The sequence below is a fragment of the Tenrec ecaudatus genome, chromosome 4 (assembly GCF_050624435.1).
Source record: "Tenrec ecaudatus isolate mTenEca1 chromosome 4, mTenEca1.hap1, whole genome shotgun sequence".
Lineage (NCBI taxonomy): Eukaryota > Metazoa > Chordata > Mammalia > Afrosoricida > Tenrecidae > Tenrec > Tenrec ecaudatus.
This window is the reverse complement of record NC_134533.1, coordinates 12,376,575-12,393,205: the sequence shown is the minus strand read 5'-3', so window position 1 is coordinate 12,393,205 and position 16,631 is coordinate 12,376,575. Positions and strand designations below refer to the sequence as shown.

Sequence of the window (16,631 nt, the reverse complement as noted above, 5' to 3'; positions counted from 1 at the left end):
GTGGCCCAGTGGTCCTGCTCCCTACAGGACAGGGCAGAATCGCCCCTGTGAGTTTGCAAGCTTGTAGCTCTGGCGGCTGGTGGTTTTGAACTGCTGACCTTGGCAGTTCGAAGTCCGATGCATAACCACGTGGTTCCCCTGGCTAAGGAAAATCCCATGGTGTGAGGGAGAAAGCTGGGGAAGTCAGCTTCCTTAGGGATCCTCGGACAACCTTCAGGTCCTCATGGGGCCATTCTGCCACACCCTCTCGGGTTACAGTGAGGTGAATGGGCTCTGGGGCCGTGGTTTGGGTTTTCTTTTTATTTATTATTAATATTATCATTATTATGTTGTTGTTGTTTTTAATGGGATCCTGCCAGCTCCACTCAGGCCCAGTTTTCCTCTCTTTGCTCACGGTTTTATCTCCAGGGATTAGCCCTGTGCCTGGCACATAGTAGGTGCTCAGTAAACCGTAAACAGTTGGTGAATGAACTCCTGCGTGCGTGTGCATGGGTGTGTCAAGCGCTGTGTCAGGGCGGAGGGCATGCTGGTACGTGATCGTGTGTTAGTGATCCGTGAGTGTGGGGTGTGCCCTGGTGCGGGCACACGTGTACTTGGACCACGGTTGTGCGTGAGACTTGTGGGAGGGGCCTCTTGCGGGAGAGGCAGGAAGAAGATGACAGGATCCCATTTAAAAACAAAACAAACCAAACAAGGCCGCTGAGCGAGCCCATTTGTCACACTGTAACCCTACAGGATACTGTAGGACAGCCCGTAAGGCTTAGCGGGTTGTGGAATCTTTGTGAAGGTGCCTGCCACAGCTTTGTCCCTTGGAGCGGCTGGTGGCCTCAAACCTCCGAGACTTCTTGAACCTGGAGAGTCCGGGTCAGGGGCCCTGGGTGGGAGCTGAGACCTGGCCTTGCAGAGTCTGAGTGGGGCGCTCCCAGCCACAGAAGAGCAGGTCACAGCTTCGGGCAAAGTGCTGCCGGGCCTGGCATGAGGGTGTGGGGGCTGTGTGTTCAGCCTAGTGTCGGTTTAAGGACCAGTCAGTTGTGTGAGGGCTGAGAGTGGAGCCCCAAGCCTGCTGTCTGGTTGCTGAGCGAGTCCCGATTCATAGCTCCCCTGTAGGACAGGGGACTGCCTGGGGCACCGGCTTCATGGGGGCCGGTCAAACTCCAGACCAGCCTATTAGTCACTGGGTGCTTGATCACTATGCCACCAGGACCCCTTACCCATAAGCCTCTGGGTTCCCTAGAGGTGAGCGGTCTCCAAGGACAGAGGAATGGATTGACTGTGCCTTCGATTTAGGAACCTGGTGGCTGTGACTCAGGCTTCCTGACCTCTGGGCCCCGGCTGGCTGAGGAGGAACTGCAGCCAAACAAAGACTGAGCAGAAAGACTGCCTGGTGACAAGGGGAAGCCTGGAGCAGGGACAGCCCGCCAGCCTGTCGGTCATATTAATATAAACCAGAAAAACCAGACTCGCTGCCAGCAAGTCAATGCTGACTTGTAGCCACCCTCGGAGGGATTCCGAGACACAGTAACTGTCGACGGGAGTAGAAAGCCCAGTCTGTCTCCCGAGGAGCTGCTGGTGGTTTTGAACTGCCGACCATGTGGATTGATGCCCAATGTGTAACCACTATGCCACCGGGGCTCCTACATTAATATAAGACAGTGGTTAAGCATCGGGCTGCTCACCGCAAGGTCAGCACTTAGAAACCACCAGCTGCTCTGAGGGGAAAAGACAGGGCTTTCTACTCTTGTAGACCCACCAGGGGTCGGGGAAGCGGGGGCAGGTCTACCCTGAGGTCGCCATGAGTCAGCAGCATCGACTCGATGGCAGTGAGTTTGCTGATTTTGGAGAGCATGCCAAACAAAGGAGGGGACAGTCCTCTGTGCCCTGCCTTCAGAGCACGCAGGTTGGTGCTGTCACCATCAGGGGGGGAAGAGCTAAGGGCTCTGGGGATCCTCCTGTGACTGAGACTGAGGAAAGGCAGCTCTCGGAAAGCTTGCCTGCTGGGAACAGGGCCTGGGGTGGGGTGTGCTGGTTGTGCTCCAGGGCCCCTGAGAGATGGTAGATGAGCGAGAGGGGCACAGGGTAGGTAGCCCAGCCCCCGCATAGGTGTGGAGGCAGGGACAAGAAGAGAGGCTCCAGCACAGGTTGGTTGGAACTTGGGATCCAGAGTTTGCCCAGGACCTAGGTTCCCAGCCACCCCTGACATGACGGGGACCTCTCGGCCCGTGGTGGAGAAGTTCAGGCCAATGCCAGGCGCTGCCTGGTGGTAAAGCAGGGTCCCACTAGTAGCCAGGGCTCTCTGACCTCAAGGAGGACCTCTTGGGACATTGTGGAGCACTGAGATGGTCACTCCTACTCAGGCCCCCAGCTCCTGTGGGCTAGGGCACCCCTTGGACTCGGATCTTGAGGCTAGATACTCCAGGCAACTGGGGTCCTCAGAAGCTGCCATCCGCCCCAGGGTTCAGCCCCGCCAGGCTTGGCCAGCATTCTCGGGCCCTACCCAGTGCCACGTGGCCGACGGGATTTCCGCCATGTTTGGGGCATGAATTGACAAGTGCCCCATTGACGGGACAGAGGGGAGGGGGTGGGCAGGGCACAAGCCTCCCACTGTGCCGTGTCCCCACCCTCCCCCGTCCCCCTGGGACAATGGCCGAGACTCAGCCAGTAACCACAGCTGGTGGGGTGGGGGCGGGGGGCATGAGCACGAGGAGGGGTTCAGGGTGGACAGGCCACCTGGGCCCTGCCTGTCCTCATCCGCACCTGACCTGGGTGCCCGCTCTCCTCTTCCGCCCAGAGGGTGGCTGGGAAGGGGGGAAGGGAGGGGTGAGATGGGAGGGGCTTCCTTCCCATGGCCCAGACCCCAGCCCACCCGGAGAAGGGCAGCGTCTGGCTCCTGTTAGCAGCAGGTAATAAAGTTCTAATTAATGAGGAGCCCCTGGAATGCAAAGTTCAGCCACGGTGGTGCCTGGAGGGGCCTCCATGTAGTCGTGGGCCCTCCCCAACCGCAGACTGACCCACCCGCCACTTCACTCAGCATGCCCTGCACATCATCTGGGTGCAGGCAGGGTGCTACAGGGGTCGCGGGCCCTGCTAATAAGCACTCGGCTGCCATATCCAGAGGGTCAGCGGTTCACAACCAGCAGAGGTGCCTCTGAAGAAAGGCCTGGTGTCCTGCTTCTGGTGAGGCAGCTGTAGAAAAGCCAGGGGGCACCTTTGCCTTGACCGAAGACGATGCCCTGGGGTGGTCTGGGGCCAGAGCCAGCTTGGCTGTGGCTGGCCTGGTTTGGGGTTCACCACTTGGCCAGATGCCGCTGGGGCCCCGGTGGAGGCGGGGGTGGGGTGTTGGGCCTCAACAGGAAGGTCAGCAGCGGGAGCCCAGCTGCCCCTCCTTGGGACAGACATGCTGCTGTCGGCGGCCGTCAAGATGGACAGCCCGGGGAGAGCTCTGGAGTGGCCCTGTTCTGCCCATAGGGGTACTGTGGTTCAGAATCCACTCGACCCAGTGGGTTTGGCTTTGGGGTTTTTAGGCGCCTCTACCCAGAGCTGCAGAGCAGGGCCAGTCAGCCTGTGCCTGCAGGGCAGGTCACTTTCTGGGGCCCTTGGGGGTCTGTGGCGGGTCCAGGTGAGTAGCGCTTGTGCTTAGCTTCCTGTCAGGCAGGCACCCCCAATTAGGGCAGCCACCTTGTTCCAGGAAGTTCTTGGAAACAATTGGGGTGGGGGGGAGACCCCACAAGTGGACCCCGGGGTCCTCCTCAGCCTGGGTTCCTGGTGTGCTGCCCCAGCTTCAGGGCTACCGGTCTCCAGTGAGCCCACTCCTTCCTCGTGCTTCCAGAATGTTCCCTTAAAATTCCGAGGGGGGCCCATGGGGCAGCTGAGGACTTCTTCCTGGACGTGACCCCAAGGCCAGCTGTGTGCAGAGTGGAGAGGGGATGGACTCGGGGTTCTTCAGGAGGCCCCCCCAGGCCCCAGCCTCTCCACCACCCCTCAGCCCATCCCCACCCTGATCTAGTTGTCGGCACCCCCACCCTCCTCCCTCATCCGTCCACCCGGCCCCTGGCACGGGAGGGGAGGGTCCCTCCTCCCCCAGACACATCTGGTTCTCGTTAGGGGCTCCCAGGATGTCTCTGTTGGGCCGCCCCATGGGGGGGGGGGGCAGGAGGCTTAGGGGAGATTAGGAGTGTGCTCCTGGCCGTGAAGGTGGAGGAGGAGGCTGGGCTTGTTATAAATAGAAACTGCAGGACTGCGTCAGCCCATCAATCACTGCAAATTCCAAGTTCAGGCTCAAAAACGAGTGGTTTCCATGCCCAGAGAGGTGGGGCGGGGGGTCTCCAGTGCCCTTCCAATGATCCTCCCTCTGGAACACCTCACCCCAGCCGGGGTGACCAGGAAGACACAGCAGCCGGCCATTCACCACACCTCCCCACTGCGCAGTCAGCCCCGGCTGGTGGTCCTCCTCCACGTGTCTCGGGCCAGGGCCTCCTTGAGCACTAGAACGGGTGATGGTCAGGCCTTGGGGGTGGGAGGAATGGATGGACCAGGACCAGCACCACCCTGGGGAGAGTGGCGAGGCACGGTAGACACAGTGTGAGCCACGGTCCCGGGTCTCCCCCTGGTTCCCGGCACCCTGAGGAGTTGAGAGGTGCTGGTAGAGCCAGACGTCCTCTGTGGCCACTGTCCCCATGACGGGAATCAAGGGACACACGGCAGGAGGCAGGGAGCTTCCTCGAAGTGCTCTTCCGGAGTGTGGGCCCTTCCCCGTTAGTGGCAGGTGCCTGGAGCCTATGCCGACCCCCAGGGACCCCGTGCACAGCAGAAACACCAGCCCCACCATTGTTACGGTGCAGTCCCCGTGGCACTCAGTCTTGTCCAGGGCCTTCCTCTTTTTCGATGCCCCTTCACAATCCCAGGCAGGACCCTCGTCCCTCGCGGAGACACCGTAGATTCTGGGTAACTAGGAAGGGAGAGACCCTGAGTGGTGTGAATTGTTAATGTGTCCGGCTGGTTACTGAAGGGCTGGAGGTTAGGGTCTACCCAGGATGCTGCGGAAGAAAGGCCTGGCAATCTCCTTCGGGAACATTCTCACTGGCTGCCATCAAGTTTTCACCTCTGCATGTTTCCCGTCAGGGTGACCACCTAGAACCCCCCTGAGACCATGCACTGCTGTCGCACGGGGTCCCCAGGAGTCAGACACGGGCTCAACAGCAAACTCCCTGAAGGGCCGCGGAGGCGATGCCAACTGGCAGCAACCCTACAGGAGAGGGTAGAACTTCCCCTGGGGGTTTCTGGGGTGGTAATGCTTTATGGGAATTAACATGCAAAGTCTGCTTTTCGCCCTTAGAGCGACTGGTGGTTTTGAGCTGCTGGCCTCTCGGTCAGCAGCCCCAGGCGTAACCATGACGCCACCAGATTTGAAAGTCCTCTGAATCGCAGTTCTGTCCTGATACCCGTGGGTTGGAGTGGGCTCAGCGGCAGCTGGGTCTTGGGTGGTGGTGGTGACCAGGGAGAATAGGGCCAGGACCTGAACAGAGATGGGGATCCTTTGACGTGAGCATACTCTCAGCCGCATACCCAGCCGGAACGCCTTCTCTTGCCCTGACCATGCAGGGCTGTGGACAGCCACCTGCTTGGTGGATGAGCTGAGGGTGGGGGTTCATCAGGAGGGCCTTGTCCTGTCCGGGGCAGCTTGTGACTCCTAGGAGGGCTTATCGACTGGGTAATCACCTAAGCGGGGCTCAGCATTCTTGACATGCCAACTGTGTCCAGGGAGGGGCTGAGACCAAGGGTGCCCAGAGACCCCGGGGCTCAGGGTGGGGGCTGAGCACCCAGGATAGGCTGGCTCTTGACCTACCTTATCCCGCTCCCCGCTCAAAGCAGTCCCATGAAGGATTAGTTTGCCTGGACCCCTTTGTATGGATGAGGAAACTGAGGTTCAGAGAGGGTGTATGACCGACCTGAGCTCACACCCCTGCAGGAGAGGTGGAGTCACGATTTGTACGGGGAATCTATCAGAGCTCTGTTCCCGCTGCTCCCCAGTGGAGGGGCTCCAGATTCGGCCCCGAGAGTCAGGCCCTGGGGCCTGTGGGAGGTGCCCCTCCTGCTCCGTGGGGCTGGTCAGACGTGCTGGCCCGCCCTGGTCAGCAGGGTGGGTGGGGGGGGGCCCTCCCGGGGGCCCTCCCTTCATTATCAGGGTTGACGCATCTCCCACGTCAGCCCCCTTATCACCCCGCCCTCTGGCTCCCCCCCTCCCGCAAGGTGACCCCGGGAGGGGGAAGGCCAGCACCTCCCGTCCAGAGTGCTCTGGGCCACGGCCAGCTGGGAGGGTCAGGAGAGGGCAGGCCCAGGCAGCCATCATGCTTTGGGTGTGACCTCTCAGGCCAGTGCTTTCTCTGGTGCCCAGTGATGGGCTGCCCAAGTGGGGTGATTGACTCCAGCAGGTACCTCGTGTTCTTAGTACCCCTATGACATGGACAGTCACCCCGTTTTACAGATGGGAGGAAGGGGCTTGTGGGGTGACGCTGCTGGGAGAGGCAGTGGAGGGGCAGCCCGTGCGGCCCAGATCTCTGCTCTGGGGCCTTCCACAGCCACTCCTCACTGTGTTCTTTGCAGGGGGGCCTTGGGCAGGGACCAGGTATGGACCCTGAGGGCCCATCCTCTCCCCCATGGAGGGCTCATGGAGGACGAGGCTGGGGAGACACCGAGGGCTGGGCTCTGAGGCTGGGGGTCTCCAGGCAATGGGATGGCCCGCTCCCCACTCACAGCCGCCCCTGCCCCGTAGGCCATGACATCAGCAGCGCCCTGGAGCCGTCTAACATCGACACCAGCATCCTGGAGGAGTACATCAGCAAGGAGGATGCCTCCGACCTGTGAGTGCCGCACCACCGTCCCCGGGAGGGCTGGCCTGCTGCTGCCCTGGCTTGGGCTCAGCCTGCTCTCTCCTTCGCAGCTGCTTCCCTGACATCGCTGCTCCTCCCGGCGCCGCCTCCTACCCCCATGGGCAACCTGCGATGCCCGGCTCCAGCGGGTTGCACCACCTGAGCCCCCCCGGGGGTGGACCCTCCCCTGGGCACCATGGCCCCCTCCCGCCCCCGAGCTTCGGGGGCCCCCTCAACTGCAACAACAACAACGGCATGGGCGCCGCTCCTAAGCCCTTTCTGGGGGGGCCCGGGCCCCCCATCAAGGCCGAGCCCAAGGCACCCTATGCCCCTGGGTGAGTGGGGTGCCGGGGCCAGGTCATGGGGGCGGGGCTCGTGAGGAGTGATGCCTATGCTTTGTGGGAGGACAGTGGGGAGCCATGAAGGAGTGGTGAGGGCGAAGGGTAAGTGCTAGAGACCCCAGAGCCCGAGACCACACACCCTCGGGGGTTTGCGTACACACAGTGGGCACATGCAGAAACGCACGATTCTGTTCACACCAGGGACCAGCCCCGCCTGTGCATCTCGCTGATGCTCTGTGCCCACAGGTCGGTGGCCCAGAGGTGAGCTGGAAGTTTCCTTTACCTCAGACTGGTGCAGCCAGACACCCCATCCCCGCCAGACTCAGCCTCCAAGACCCCTCTCCCCCACATGTCCCCTGGGAGCCCACTCCAGGGCCCTGAGCCTGGGCTCAGCATTGACCGAAAATTCTAGGTGGTCACTAGACTTCAAGGCGGCCCAGGGGCAGCAGGGAGCATGGGCTCTGCAGAGGGACCCCAGGAACCATCTGGGTTTCCCACCTGGAGTGGGACCAGGGGGCCCTGTCTTGGAGGGGGGCAGAATAATAAAGTATTAGGGCCATGAGCACTATCTGGACAGCCAGCCTTAATCCGCCCGCCATTTCCCGGCCAGCTTTCTTGCAGCCCCCTCCTCTGCTGGAGCCTCAGTTTCTTCCCCTGTGAAGTGGTCCCATGGATGACTCCCCCCACCCCAGGACATGGTGAAACATAAGCAGAGGCAAGCCCCTGGGTGGTACAAATGGCTCCCACTCAGCTCCCATGGGAAGGGTGGCAGTTCGTATCTCCCCTGGCGTGCTGCAGCAGGGCAGCCTGGCAACCGCTTCCCTAAAGATGGCTGTGTGTCGCCGATGGGTCTGCCGGAGTTTGAGTGGGTTTTACAGTCACGGGGTCTTTTCAGAGCAGAGGAAGAGCTGGGTGGGCGGTGGCCACGGACAGACCATCTATTCACCCCAACAACATGCATACTATGCTCATGTTGCGAACCCTGTAACCCCCTCAGGGGGCCCTGGTGGCGTTGTGGGTTACACATTGGACTGCTAACTGCAGGGTCAGCAGTTTGAAACCACCAGCCACTCTGTGGGAGAGAGTCTTTCTACTCCCATAAGGAATGAAGAGGCTCAGAAATTCACGGGAACAGGTCTACCCTGTCCTATAGGGAGGCCATTCCATGACAGTGAGTGAGCGAGTGAGACTGACCCCTGGGAAATCAGTTTCTTCTGTGGGTCCTGTGTGTTATCGCTCGTGTTCCCTGAGCTCATTAGCTTTGAGGGTGTCAGAGCTGCAGAAGGGAGGCTGTGCCCAAGCCGCAGACCCCTGAAGGACGGAGGGCAGAGAGATGACATGCAGTAAGCCCCTCAAGTGGTTCTCTGTCACCTTCTCAGCCGACCCAGGAACCAGCTCCTGGGGTACCCCGAGACTGGCCTTCGAAGAGCTCTTCATGGCCTGATGGCAGAGCTGAGGCTGGGAGTGGGGTGGGGTGGAGGCCTGTCCTGGGTCCCACCAAGGTTTTTGCTCCAGGGAAGCCCCAGGAGGGACCCACCCCTCAAGGACCCAGGCTCATTGTAGGGATGCCCCCAGACAGACCAGGTCCCCTACTGCGCTGTCCCTTAGAAGCCACCTGAGGAAGGAGGGAGTGTGACGGGCTCTGGGCTTTCACTGTGGGGACCAGAGGGGGAGGAGGACTTGGTGCACATTGTCAGGCCGAGTGGATAGGCCCGGGGTCAGGGGGCAATGCCAGGATCCTCCCCACCCATCGGTCGGGGGTGATAGTGCCCCTGTGACTCTACGCTGTGTCAGGTGGGCTGCTCAGCTGCTTGGGAGCAGGACCCCCTGTGTCACACAGCTCCCCCCCGCGGCCTCCCCACCTCGTCTTGGAGTGACCCAGGCTTCACCCAGGACGTGTTGACCTCGCCAGTTTGTTCTTTTGCTCAAAGCGCTGATTAAAAACAAGTCCTGTATGGGGGAAAGAAGCCGGGCCTCAGTGGAGCTGGCTGGCTGCCCAGGCCACACCTGCCCCCCACCTCCATCTCCCATCCCCCTGCCTCCACTAAGCAGCTCCCAGGTAACTCTCAGGTACAGGGCCCTCGCATTGAGCAGGCCTCCGGAGTCCCTGTCCATTGGCAGGGCCCCTGCCCCTAAATCCCAGTAAGTTTAAGGGAGAACTTAGTAGGACCTCAGCCCCCAGTCACAGCTCAGCTCCAGGTGTAATCAGGCACCCCAAGGTGGGGCTGCAGAGAAATGCCCTTGAGAGTGGGCTTCAGAGGGGGAGCTTCTGTGGCAAGGGGTCATCCTCAGCCAGGCCCAGCTCAGGGCCACCTGCCCAATGCCCCCTCCCTCCGCCCGCAGAACCCTGCCGGACTCGCCCCCAGACTCAGGCTCCGAGGCCTACTCCCCGCAGCAGGTGAATGGTGAGTCCAGCAGGCACGCCCTCCCTCGGGGCTTGGGCAAGTGGTTGGGGCGGCCTTATCGGGCGGGCGGGGGCGAGGGAGGGGGCCTGTGGCCGCCAACAGGGGAAATTATCGCTGGGCAAATATTCCTCCGGCTGCCTATTGTTCCCCACGGGCACTGCCAGTGGGCCTCTGGGGGATGCTGCCGCCGGCCCAGCCCAGCCACCATGGACGCGCCCTATGGCGGTAAGTGGCTGGCCGGCCGGGAAGCCGCAGGTGCAGGCTAGCACAGGCAGAGACCCACGGGGGTCCTCAGGGGTGCAGCGGCCCCTAGGTGGCTAAGAACAGAATGACGGGTGGGCAGGCGGGCTCCCGGAGCCCCGGAGAGGGGTCAAGAGTTCTGTTTATCTTAACAAAAACATCCATGGAATGCCTCCTGGGGAACCAGGGAGCTGGCCTCCGCCCCCCCCCCCCCCAGCCTGATAGAGGGGCTGCCTGAGGGAGGAGGGTGGCTGGGGCCTGGGCTGGGGTCTTGAGTGATTCCTTTCTGAGGCCCAAGAGGCTCGGGTCCGGAGGGAGCTGGCTGGGACCGAGAAGGGCTGCCCGCTGACTAGGGCAGTCTTGTTTTTCTGCCCGTAGTGGGCCAGTCTTCTCCCAGCCGGGCTCGGTGGGCCGGAAGCCCCCAGTCTTGGCTCAAGAGGCGATGGAACTCTGGAGACCCTTATTAGGGGGGAGTGGGTGCTGCTGGGAACCCCATAAGGAATGTCTCTGATGCCCGCCTGCACCCCACCTCCCACAGACCCCCACCTCCTGCGCACGCTAACCCCTGAGGCGCTGTGTCATGTGGGGGTGCCGTCCCGCCTGGAGCACCCACCACCCCCTCCAGCCCACCTGCCGCCGGGGCCCCCGCCGCCCCCGCCTCACTACCCCGTCCTGCAGCGGGACCTGTACATGAAGGCTGAGCCCCCCATCCCCCCCTATGCGGCCATGGGGCAGGGACTGGCACCCAGCGATCTCCACCACTCTGAGCAGTCCCAGATGTTACACCAGCTGCTGCAGCAACATGGAGCTGAGTAAGACTTGGGTGGCGTGTGGGGGGGAGGGCAGCTCCAGGAGGAGAGGGACAGGGATAGGGGAATGGGGTTGGGGGGGCTTACAGGGAGGCGCCCAGCCATACTAGGGGTGGGGTTCACAGAATGACTGCTCACAGCAAACCGTCCGGAGGGCATTACCATCCCTGCTGGGCAGATCAGGGAACCAAGGCTCGGACGATGGGGGTGAGGAGGTGGGGGAGGACTGGACGGGCAAAGCCAGGGTTTGAACCTGGGCCTCTAAACCTTGAGATCTGCCCTCCAGCCTTGAACCCCCTGACTGCCCACTGTCTATGGAGTCCTCGGGTGTCTGGGAAGGTTTAGGCCTGGGCCGGGGCCTTGCGCTGATCCAACCCACCGTGTTGTCTCATGAGCTCTTCCTGCATTGGGATTTCCAGAAGGATTTACTTCCAGGGAAGATTTCCCCTGTTAAGACTTTGTGGAAGCCAGAGAGGTGGTGGTGGTGGTGGTGGTGGTGGTGTGTCCTGCAGGCCCCTCAGCTTCTCCCCACCCACCAGGAAAGTCCCTGAAGCCCTTTGGCGCAGACCCTCCACCCCCCACACCCATTAAGACCTGTGAGAGGGCCCCAGTTCCAGCCAATGGCAGCTGCCCAGTTCCCTGAGTGGCAGGCCTCGTGCTGGGCCTGATGGGAATGAGGGGGCAAAGCAGGCATAGGTCCTGCCCTCCTGGACTTCCCAGGAAGCAGGAAGTGGCAGCACCTAGTATTGGGGGGTGTAGGGGGCTGTCTGAGGTCCCAGGGAGTGCCAAGGAAGTGTTCTCTCCCCCATGGCTCATACCTCTGTCCCCCCTCCCCAGGCTCCCTACACACCCCTCCAAGAAGAGGAAGCACTCCGGGTCACCCCCTAACACTCTCAACGCCCAGATGCTGAATGGCATGATCAAGCAGGAGCCGGGTACCTTGGCGGCCCTGCCCCCGCACCCTGCTAGAGCCCCATCCCCACCCTGGCCACCCCAGGGCCCGCTCTCCCCAGGCCAGGGCTCCTTGCCTCTCAGCATCGCCCGGGTCCAGACGCCGCCTTGGCACCCCCCAGGCGCACCCTCACCAGGTACATGCTGGCCATGTCCACCAACTCTCTGAGTTGGGGGGCGGGGCCCAGGGCTCAGGGGCTAGGTGGCCCAGGCTGGGGCCCACAGGGGCGTCCCCTCGCTGCAGGTCTCCTGCAGGACAGCGACAGCCTCAGCGGTTCCTACCTGGACCCCAGTTATCAGTCCATCAAGTGGCAGCCGCACCAGCAGAACAAGTGGGCGACACTCTACGATGCCAACTACAAGGAACTGTGAGTGCACCCAGGGGCCACCCCACTCCTCTGGCCTGCCCGTGCTGGGACAGCTGGGCCTCCTTGACCCAAGAACAGGGCTGGGCGGGAAAAGGCCCCGGCACAAGATGGCCCCATTTCACAGACACAGGCTCGGGCTCCTAGGCCAGGCGGGGCAGCCTGGCGTAGGCTGCAGTCTTCCTGGGGCAGCCAGTGGGAGAAGGGGGTGGGTGGGTATTTTCCAGCTCCTCCTCCTGCACCTCCTCCGCCTGCATTCCAGGAAGGTAGCAGGAAGCAGGGTGTAAGCTGGGCCCTTCCATCAGCTTCCACTTGGAAGGAGGAGGGAGGAGGGAGGAGGGAGAAGGGAGGCCTAGCTGAGGCTGTCCGACCTTCTTGGCTCTGTTAACACCTGTGTGGGCTCAGCTCCCAGGCTCCAGGCCAGGGGCCCAGCAGGCGGGCGGGTGGGGACCACTGCCCTCACTCCCCCAGGAGGCCCGTGGGTGTGGACCTTGGTGGGTGTGAGCAGGGCCCTGGCCTTGGGCCCTTGTAGAGTTGGGTGCCCAGAGCTGGAGGAGATTCCTGACCAGAGGCCCTAAGGCTGGGTATTCCCGCTGCCCTAGTGGCTAGGGGCTTGCTGAGGGCAGGTCTGTGGGGTCTAGCCCCCTCCCTACTCTTATCCCACTCTCCTGAGGCCAGCCTGCCATTTCAGACCAGGAAGCTGGACTCTGAGCCCTGGCTCGACATGGTGGCCAGGCTTACCAGTTTAGAAGTGCGTTTCCTGTCCAGCCTCCTGCCCACATCCTGTTCCCACCAGGGCATGACTGGTGCAGGAGCACTTGGGTGCGATGGGCAAGCCTTAGGCCAAGAGTAGAGGTCTTGCCACCTGGAGGTCCCTCCCAGGGGGACCTGGGACACTCTTCCAAGTAGCACCTGGGTAAACTGAGGCCAAGTGTTAGTATTCAGTGCAGGTCACCCAGGGGAGCCCGTCTGTCTCCCTGACCGGGCAGACGGAGGGAGTCAGGACGGAGGTGTCTGGGGGCTTGAGTAAGCTGGTGGGCAGGGGCTTGGACCTTGGGTCGGCAGAGCCGGCTCCTGGTCCCACCGTTTCCATGGCAACCAGCTGTCAGGCGCCATGAGGCTCCCCAGACCTCATTGCCCGGGAGGGAGGGGGCTTCAGGCAGGGCTCTGGGAAAGAGCCAAGTGGGGTTAGGGACCCAGCAAGCTCACGCCTCAGACCCTGAGCCAGTGGGTCTCGGGGTCTCCCCCAGCGGTGCTGCTAGGTTGTAGAGTTCAGGAGACCTGTGGAGGAGGAGTTGACCCACCCACGCTGGAATCTTCTCGGAGACTCGGTTTCCCTTTCTGAGGGGCAGGGCCTGGGGACTCAGGCAAGTGGCAGGGACGTGACAGTCCAGGCCTGCCCTGCTTGCTCCTCAGGCCCATGCCCACCTACCGCGTGGACGCTGACAAGGGCTTCAACTTCTCCGTGGGTGACGACGCCTTTGTGTGTCAGAAGAAGAACCACTTCCAGGTCACAGTGTACATCGGCATGCTGGGTGAGCCCAAGTTCGTCAAGACCCCCGAAGGCCTCAAGCCTCTCGACTGCTTCTACCTGAAGCTACACGGAGTGAAGGCAGGTTCCAGGGGGAGGTGGGGCTCATCAGGGAGGGTCTGGCCGGAGGACCAGAAAGGCGTGGGACATGGGGAGACCACCAGGGGAAGTGAGAGAGAGAGACCCTGCTGCTGGCTCACTTTGACCGCGCAGGTCTGGCTGCGCCCCTTCCAGCCTTTCCTGTCCCCAACCCGCCCATCTCATCTCTCCGCCTCTGTCTTTCCCCTGCCCTCAGTACTCTATGTACCCACACTGTCCCTGTCTCTGCCCTCTGATCTCCAAGTGTGCCAGCTGTCCCCTGGGCTACCCACGGGTTCTCAGACCTGTGTGCCAGACTGAATTCTCTTTGAACTTGTCCCCTGTCTCAGAGAACGGGCCTCTGGGACCCTGGTCATTTAGAATTATGGGGCTCCTGGCCATTACCTCACTAGCCCACTCTCCCGCTCACCGCCTTCTCTCCCCACGTGTCTGATGGTCACAGCAGCTTCCCCTCTGGCTCCCACCTGATGCACCGCCTGAGATATGGGCGGCCAACATGCCAGGCTCCCCGCAAAGACCCCGATGCTTAGCGTAGCCCACAAGCACTCCCCACCTCTTGCGTGATAAAAACCCTTCTCTGCCACCGAGCCAATCACTGGGCCCTGAGCCTCTCCCAAGGAGACCTGGCAGCGTATGGGGTTATGTGTTGGGCCTCTAACTGCAAGGTCAGCAGTTGGAAGCCAGCAGCTGCTTGAGAAAGTGAGGGCTTTCTACTCTCCTAAAGAAAGAGTGACGGTCGAATAGAGAGAGATCCGAGGAGGGGAAGGGGACAGTGGGGGAGAGAGGGGAAATCGATCACAAGGATTGACATATAACCCCCCTCCCTGGGGGACAGACAGCAGAAAAGGGGGTGAAGGGAGACAGCGGACGATGTAAGACATGAAAAATAATAATAGTTTATAATTTATCAAGGGTTCATGAGGGAAGGAAGGTGGGTGTGTTAGTCTGGGTAGACTAGAGAAACAAATCCAGGGAGATTCATGTAAGAAAGAGCTTTAGTCCGATCCCATGGGCCTCCCACAGTGTCCCATGCCAAAGCAAACTCACCCCGAACCATTGCCTGGTTTTACCTGGTGGGCTGAAGGCACTGAAGCGGGTTGCACAATGAAAAAAAAAAAAAAAAAAAAAAGAAAGAGCTTTATAGACAAGAGCAGTTGAATATTGAGGAAAGATCTCAGTCCAGTCCAGATCAAGTCCAGAGGTCCAATATTAGCCCATATGTCTGATACCAATCTATAAAGTCCTCTATAAAGTCCTCTTCAGACTCAGGAAACACATGCAATGACACCCAATGTAGGAAGGTCACAGGCCAGTGGGTGGGAAGTCTTGTGTATCCAGTGGTGGTGTAAGCATCTCCACATGGCTTCTCCAGCTCCCGGGGCTGCATCGGGGTAGGTGCATGTGGCTTCTCCTCAGAGATGTCTCACAGGGGGTCGGCCTTGTCAGTAGAGAGTCTACAGGGAATGAATCAAGAGAGAGTGTCTCCCGCCTCCTAGGAGGAAAACACAGGGGTTCCCAGAATCCTCTGGAGAAAGCCATGCCCACACAGAGGCCTCATTGGCTATATCCCGATTGACAGGCTAGGCTCCACCCCTACACTCTTAATCCTCAAATTGACACCAGATTATGTAACTACCACAGTGGGGAAGGGAGGGAAAAACGAGCTGATAGCAAGAGTTCAAGCAGAAAGAACATGCTTTAAAAGGATGATGATGGCAACATGTACAAATGTGTTTGACACAATGGATGGATGTACGGATCATGATAAGACCTGTATCTTGTGATAAGAGGCCCCAATAAAAGTATTTAATTTTTTAAAAAGTTACAGTCTTGGAAACCCACAGGGGCATTTCTCCGCTCTCCTGCAGGGTCGCTGTGAGTCGGCATCGACTCACGATGGCAGTGAGTTTGGTGCTGGCTTGCTAGGGAGCCCTGGTGGCCTGGTGGTTGGGCGCTGGGCTGCTAACTGCAAGGGCCGCAGTTCAAAACCCTCAGCTGCCCCATGGGAGGAAAATGAAGCTCTCTAGTCCCATTAAGAGTGACCTGCAGGGCCAGTTCTACCCTGTCCTGTAGGGGACCACTGAGAATCAGAATTGACCCGATTGATGGCCATGAACTTGGTTTGTGTTTCTTCTGAGCCTCTCCTACAATTCACCTTTCCTCGGGAGCCCCCGGTGGTGCTGATGGTTTGGCATTCCGCAACTAAGGGAAAGGCTAGTCCATCCAGAGGCTCTCAGCCACTGAAAAGCTCCTTGTTTCCACCCCAGGGAACCCCCTTGCAGCCCCCTCTCAGGCCCCCTCTCCTGGCTAGCTCCTCCTCCCCCACCCACAGTCTGCCTCCTTGGGGCTGTGAACTGGGCCTGGCACTTAGCCTTGGCTCAGCCCCCACCCCTTGAAGGTGTGAGGGGATATGCTTGTGGGGGAGAGTCTGGAGAGCTCATGACCTAGGGTGTGAGTGGAGGCTGGGGGGTGTGTGTAGCAGATGGGGTACAGGGAGTGGGTGTGAGGGTGATGGAGGGTCGGTGTGTACATAGAGGTAGAGAATTGTGGAGTGTTTGTGTGGGTCTGGGGGCTGTGAGGGTGGCAGGGCGTGTCTACTTGCTGGCACTTGCCAGGAGTGTGCTGCTGGGTGTGGTGGTGTCAGGGAGCAGTAGGTGGGTGACGTGGGTGAGGGGTAAGGAGGGAGACTAATTGTGAACATGGGTGTGGAGATGAAGGCAGTGACGGGACATGCCAGGGGGTCGGGTCTGTGTGTAACAAGGCACCTGAGTTTGTGGGGCAGGGAGCTGTTTCCTCACAGCTGGGCCAGGCCAGAGCTGAGAGGGTGCAGGTGGGCAGATCAGGTGGGGAGCACTGTCCCTGAGGCTCCATCGGGCGCACCCCTTCCCGTAGCTGGAGGCCCTGAATCAGTCAATCAACATTGAGCAGTCTCAGTCTGACCGGAGCAAGCGGCCCTTCAACCCCGTCACGTGAGTGTCGGACCGGGGCGGGGCTGGCGAGGGGGAGTGCCCATCAGAGCCCACT

General features: G+C 60.7%; 1 protein-coding gene across 2 annotated transcripts in view; it reads left to right on the top strand.

Moving 5' to 3' along the window:
• The window catches only part of MYRF (myelin regulatory factor), a 36,028-nt gene that overhangs the window by 5,878 nt on the left and 13,519 nt on the right, over window positions 1-16,631 (top strand). For both annotated transcript variants that reach the window (XM_075545634.1, XM_075545633.1), the window contains exons 2-9: window positions 6,770-6,857; window positions 6,938-7,201; window positions 9,551-9,612; window positions 10,391-10,664; window positions 11,499-11,749; window positions 11,857-11,980; window positions 13,394-13,589; window positions 16,500-16,576. In XM_075545634.1, the coding sequence (XP_075401749.1) occupies window positions 6,770-6,857; window positions 6,938-7,201; window positions 9,551-9,612; window positions 10,391-10,664; window positions 11,499-11,749; window positions 11,857-11,980; window positions 13,394-13,589; window positions 16,500-16,576 (1,336 nt within the window). The remainder of the gene's footprint in view (window positions 1-6,769; window positions 6,858-6,937; window positions 7,202-9,550; window positions 9,613-10,390; window positions 10,665-11,498; window positions 11,750-11,856; window positions 11,981-13,393; window positions 13,590-16,499; window positions 16,577-16,631) is intronic.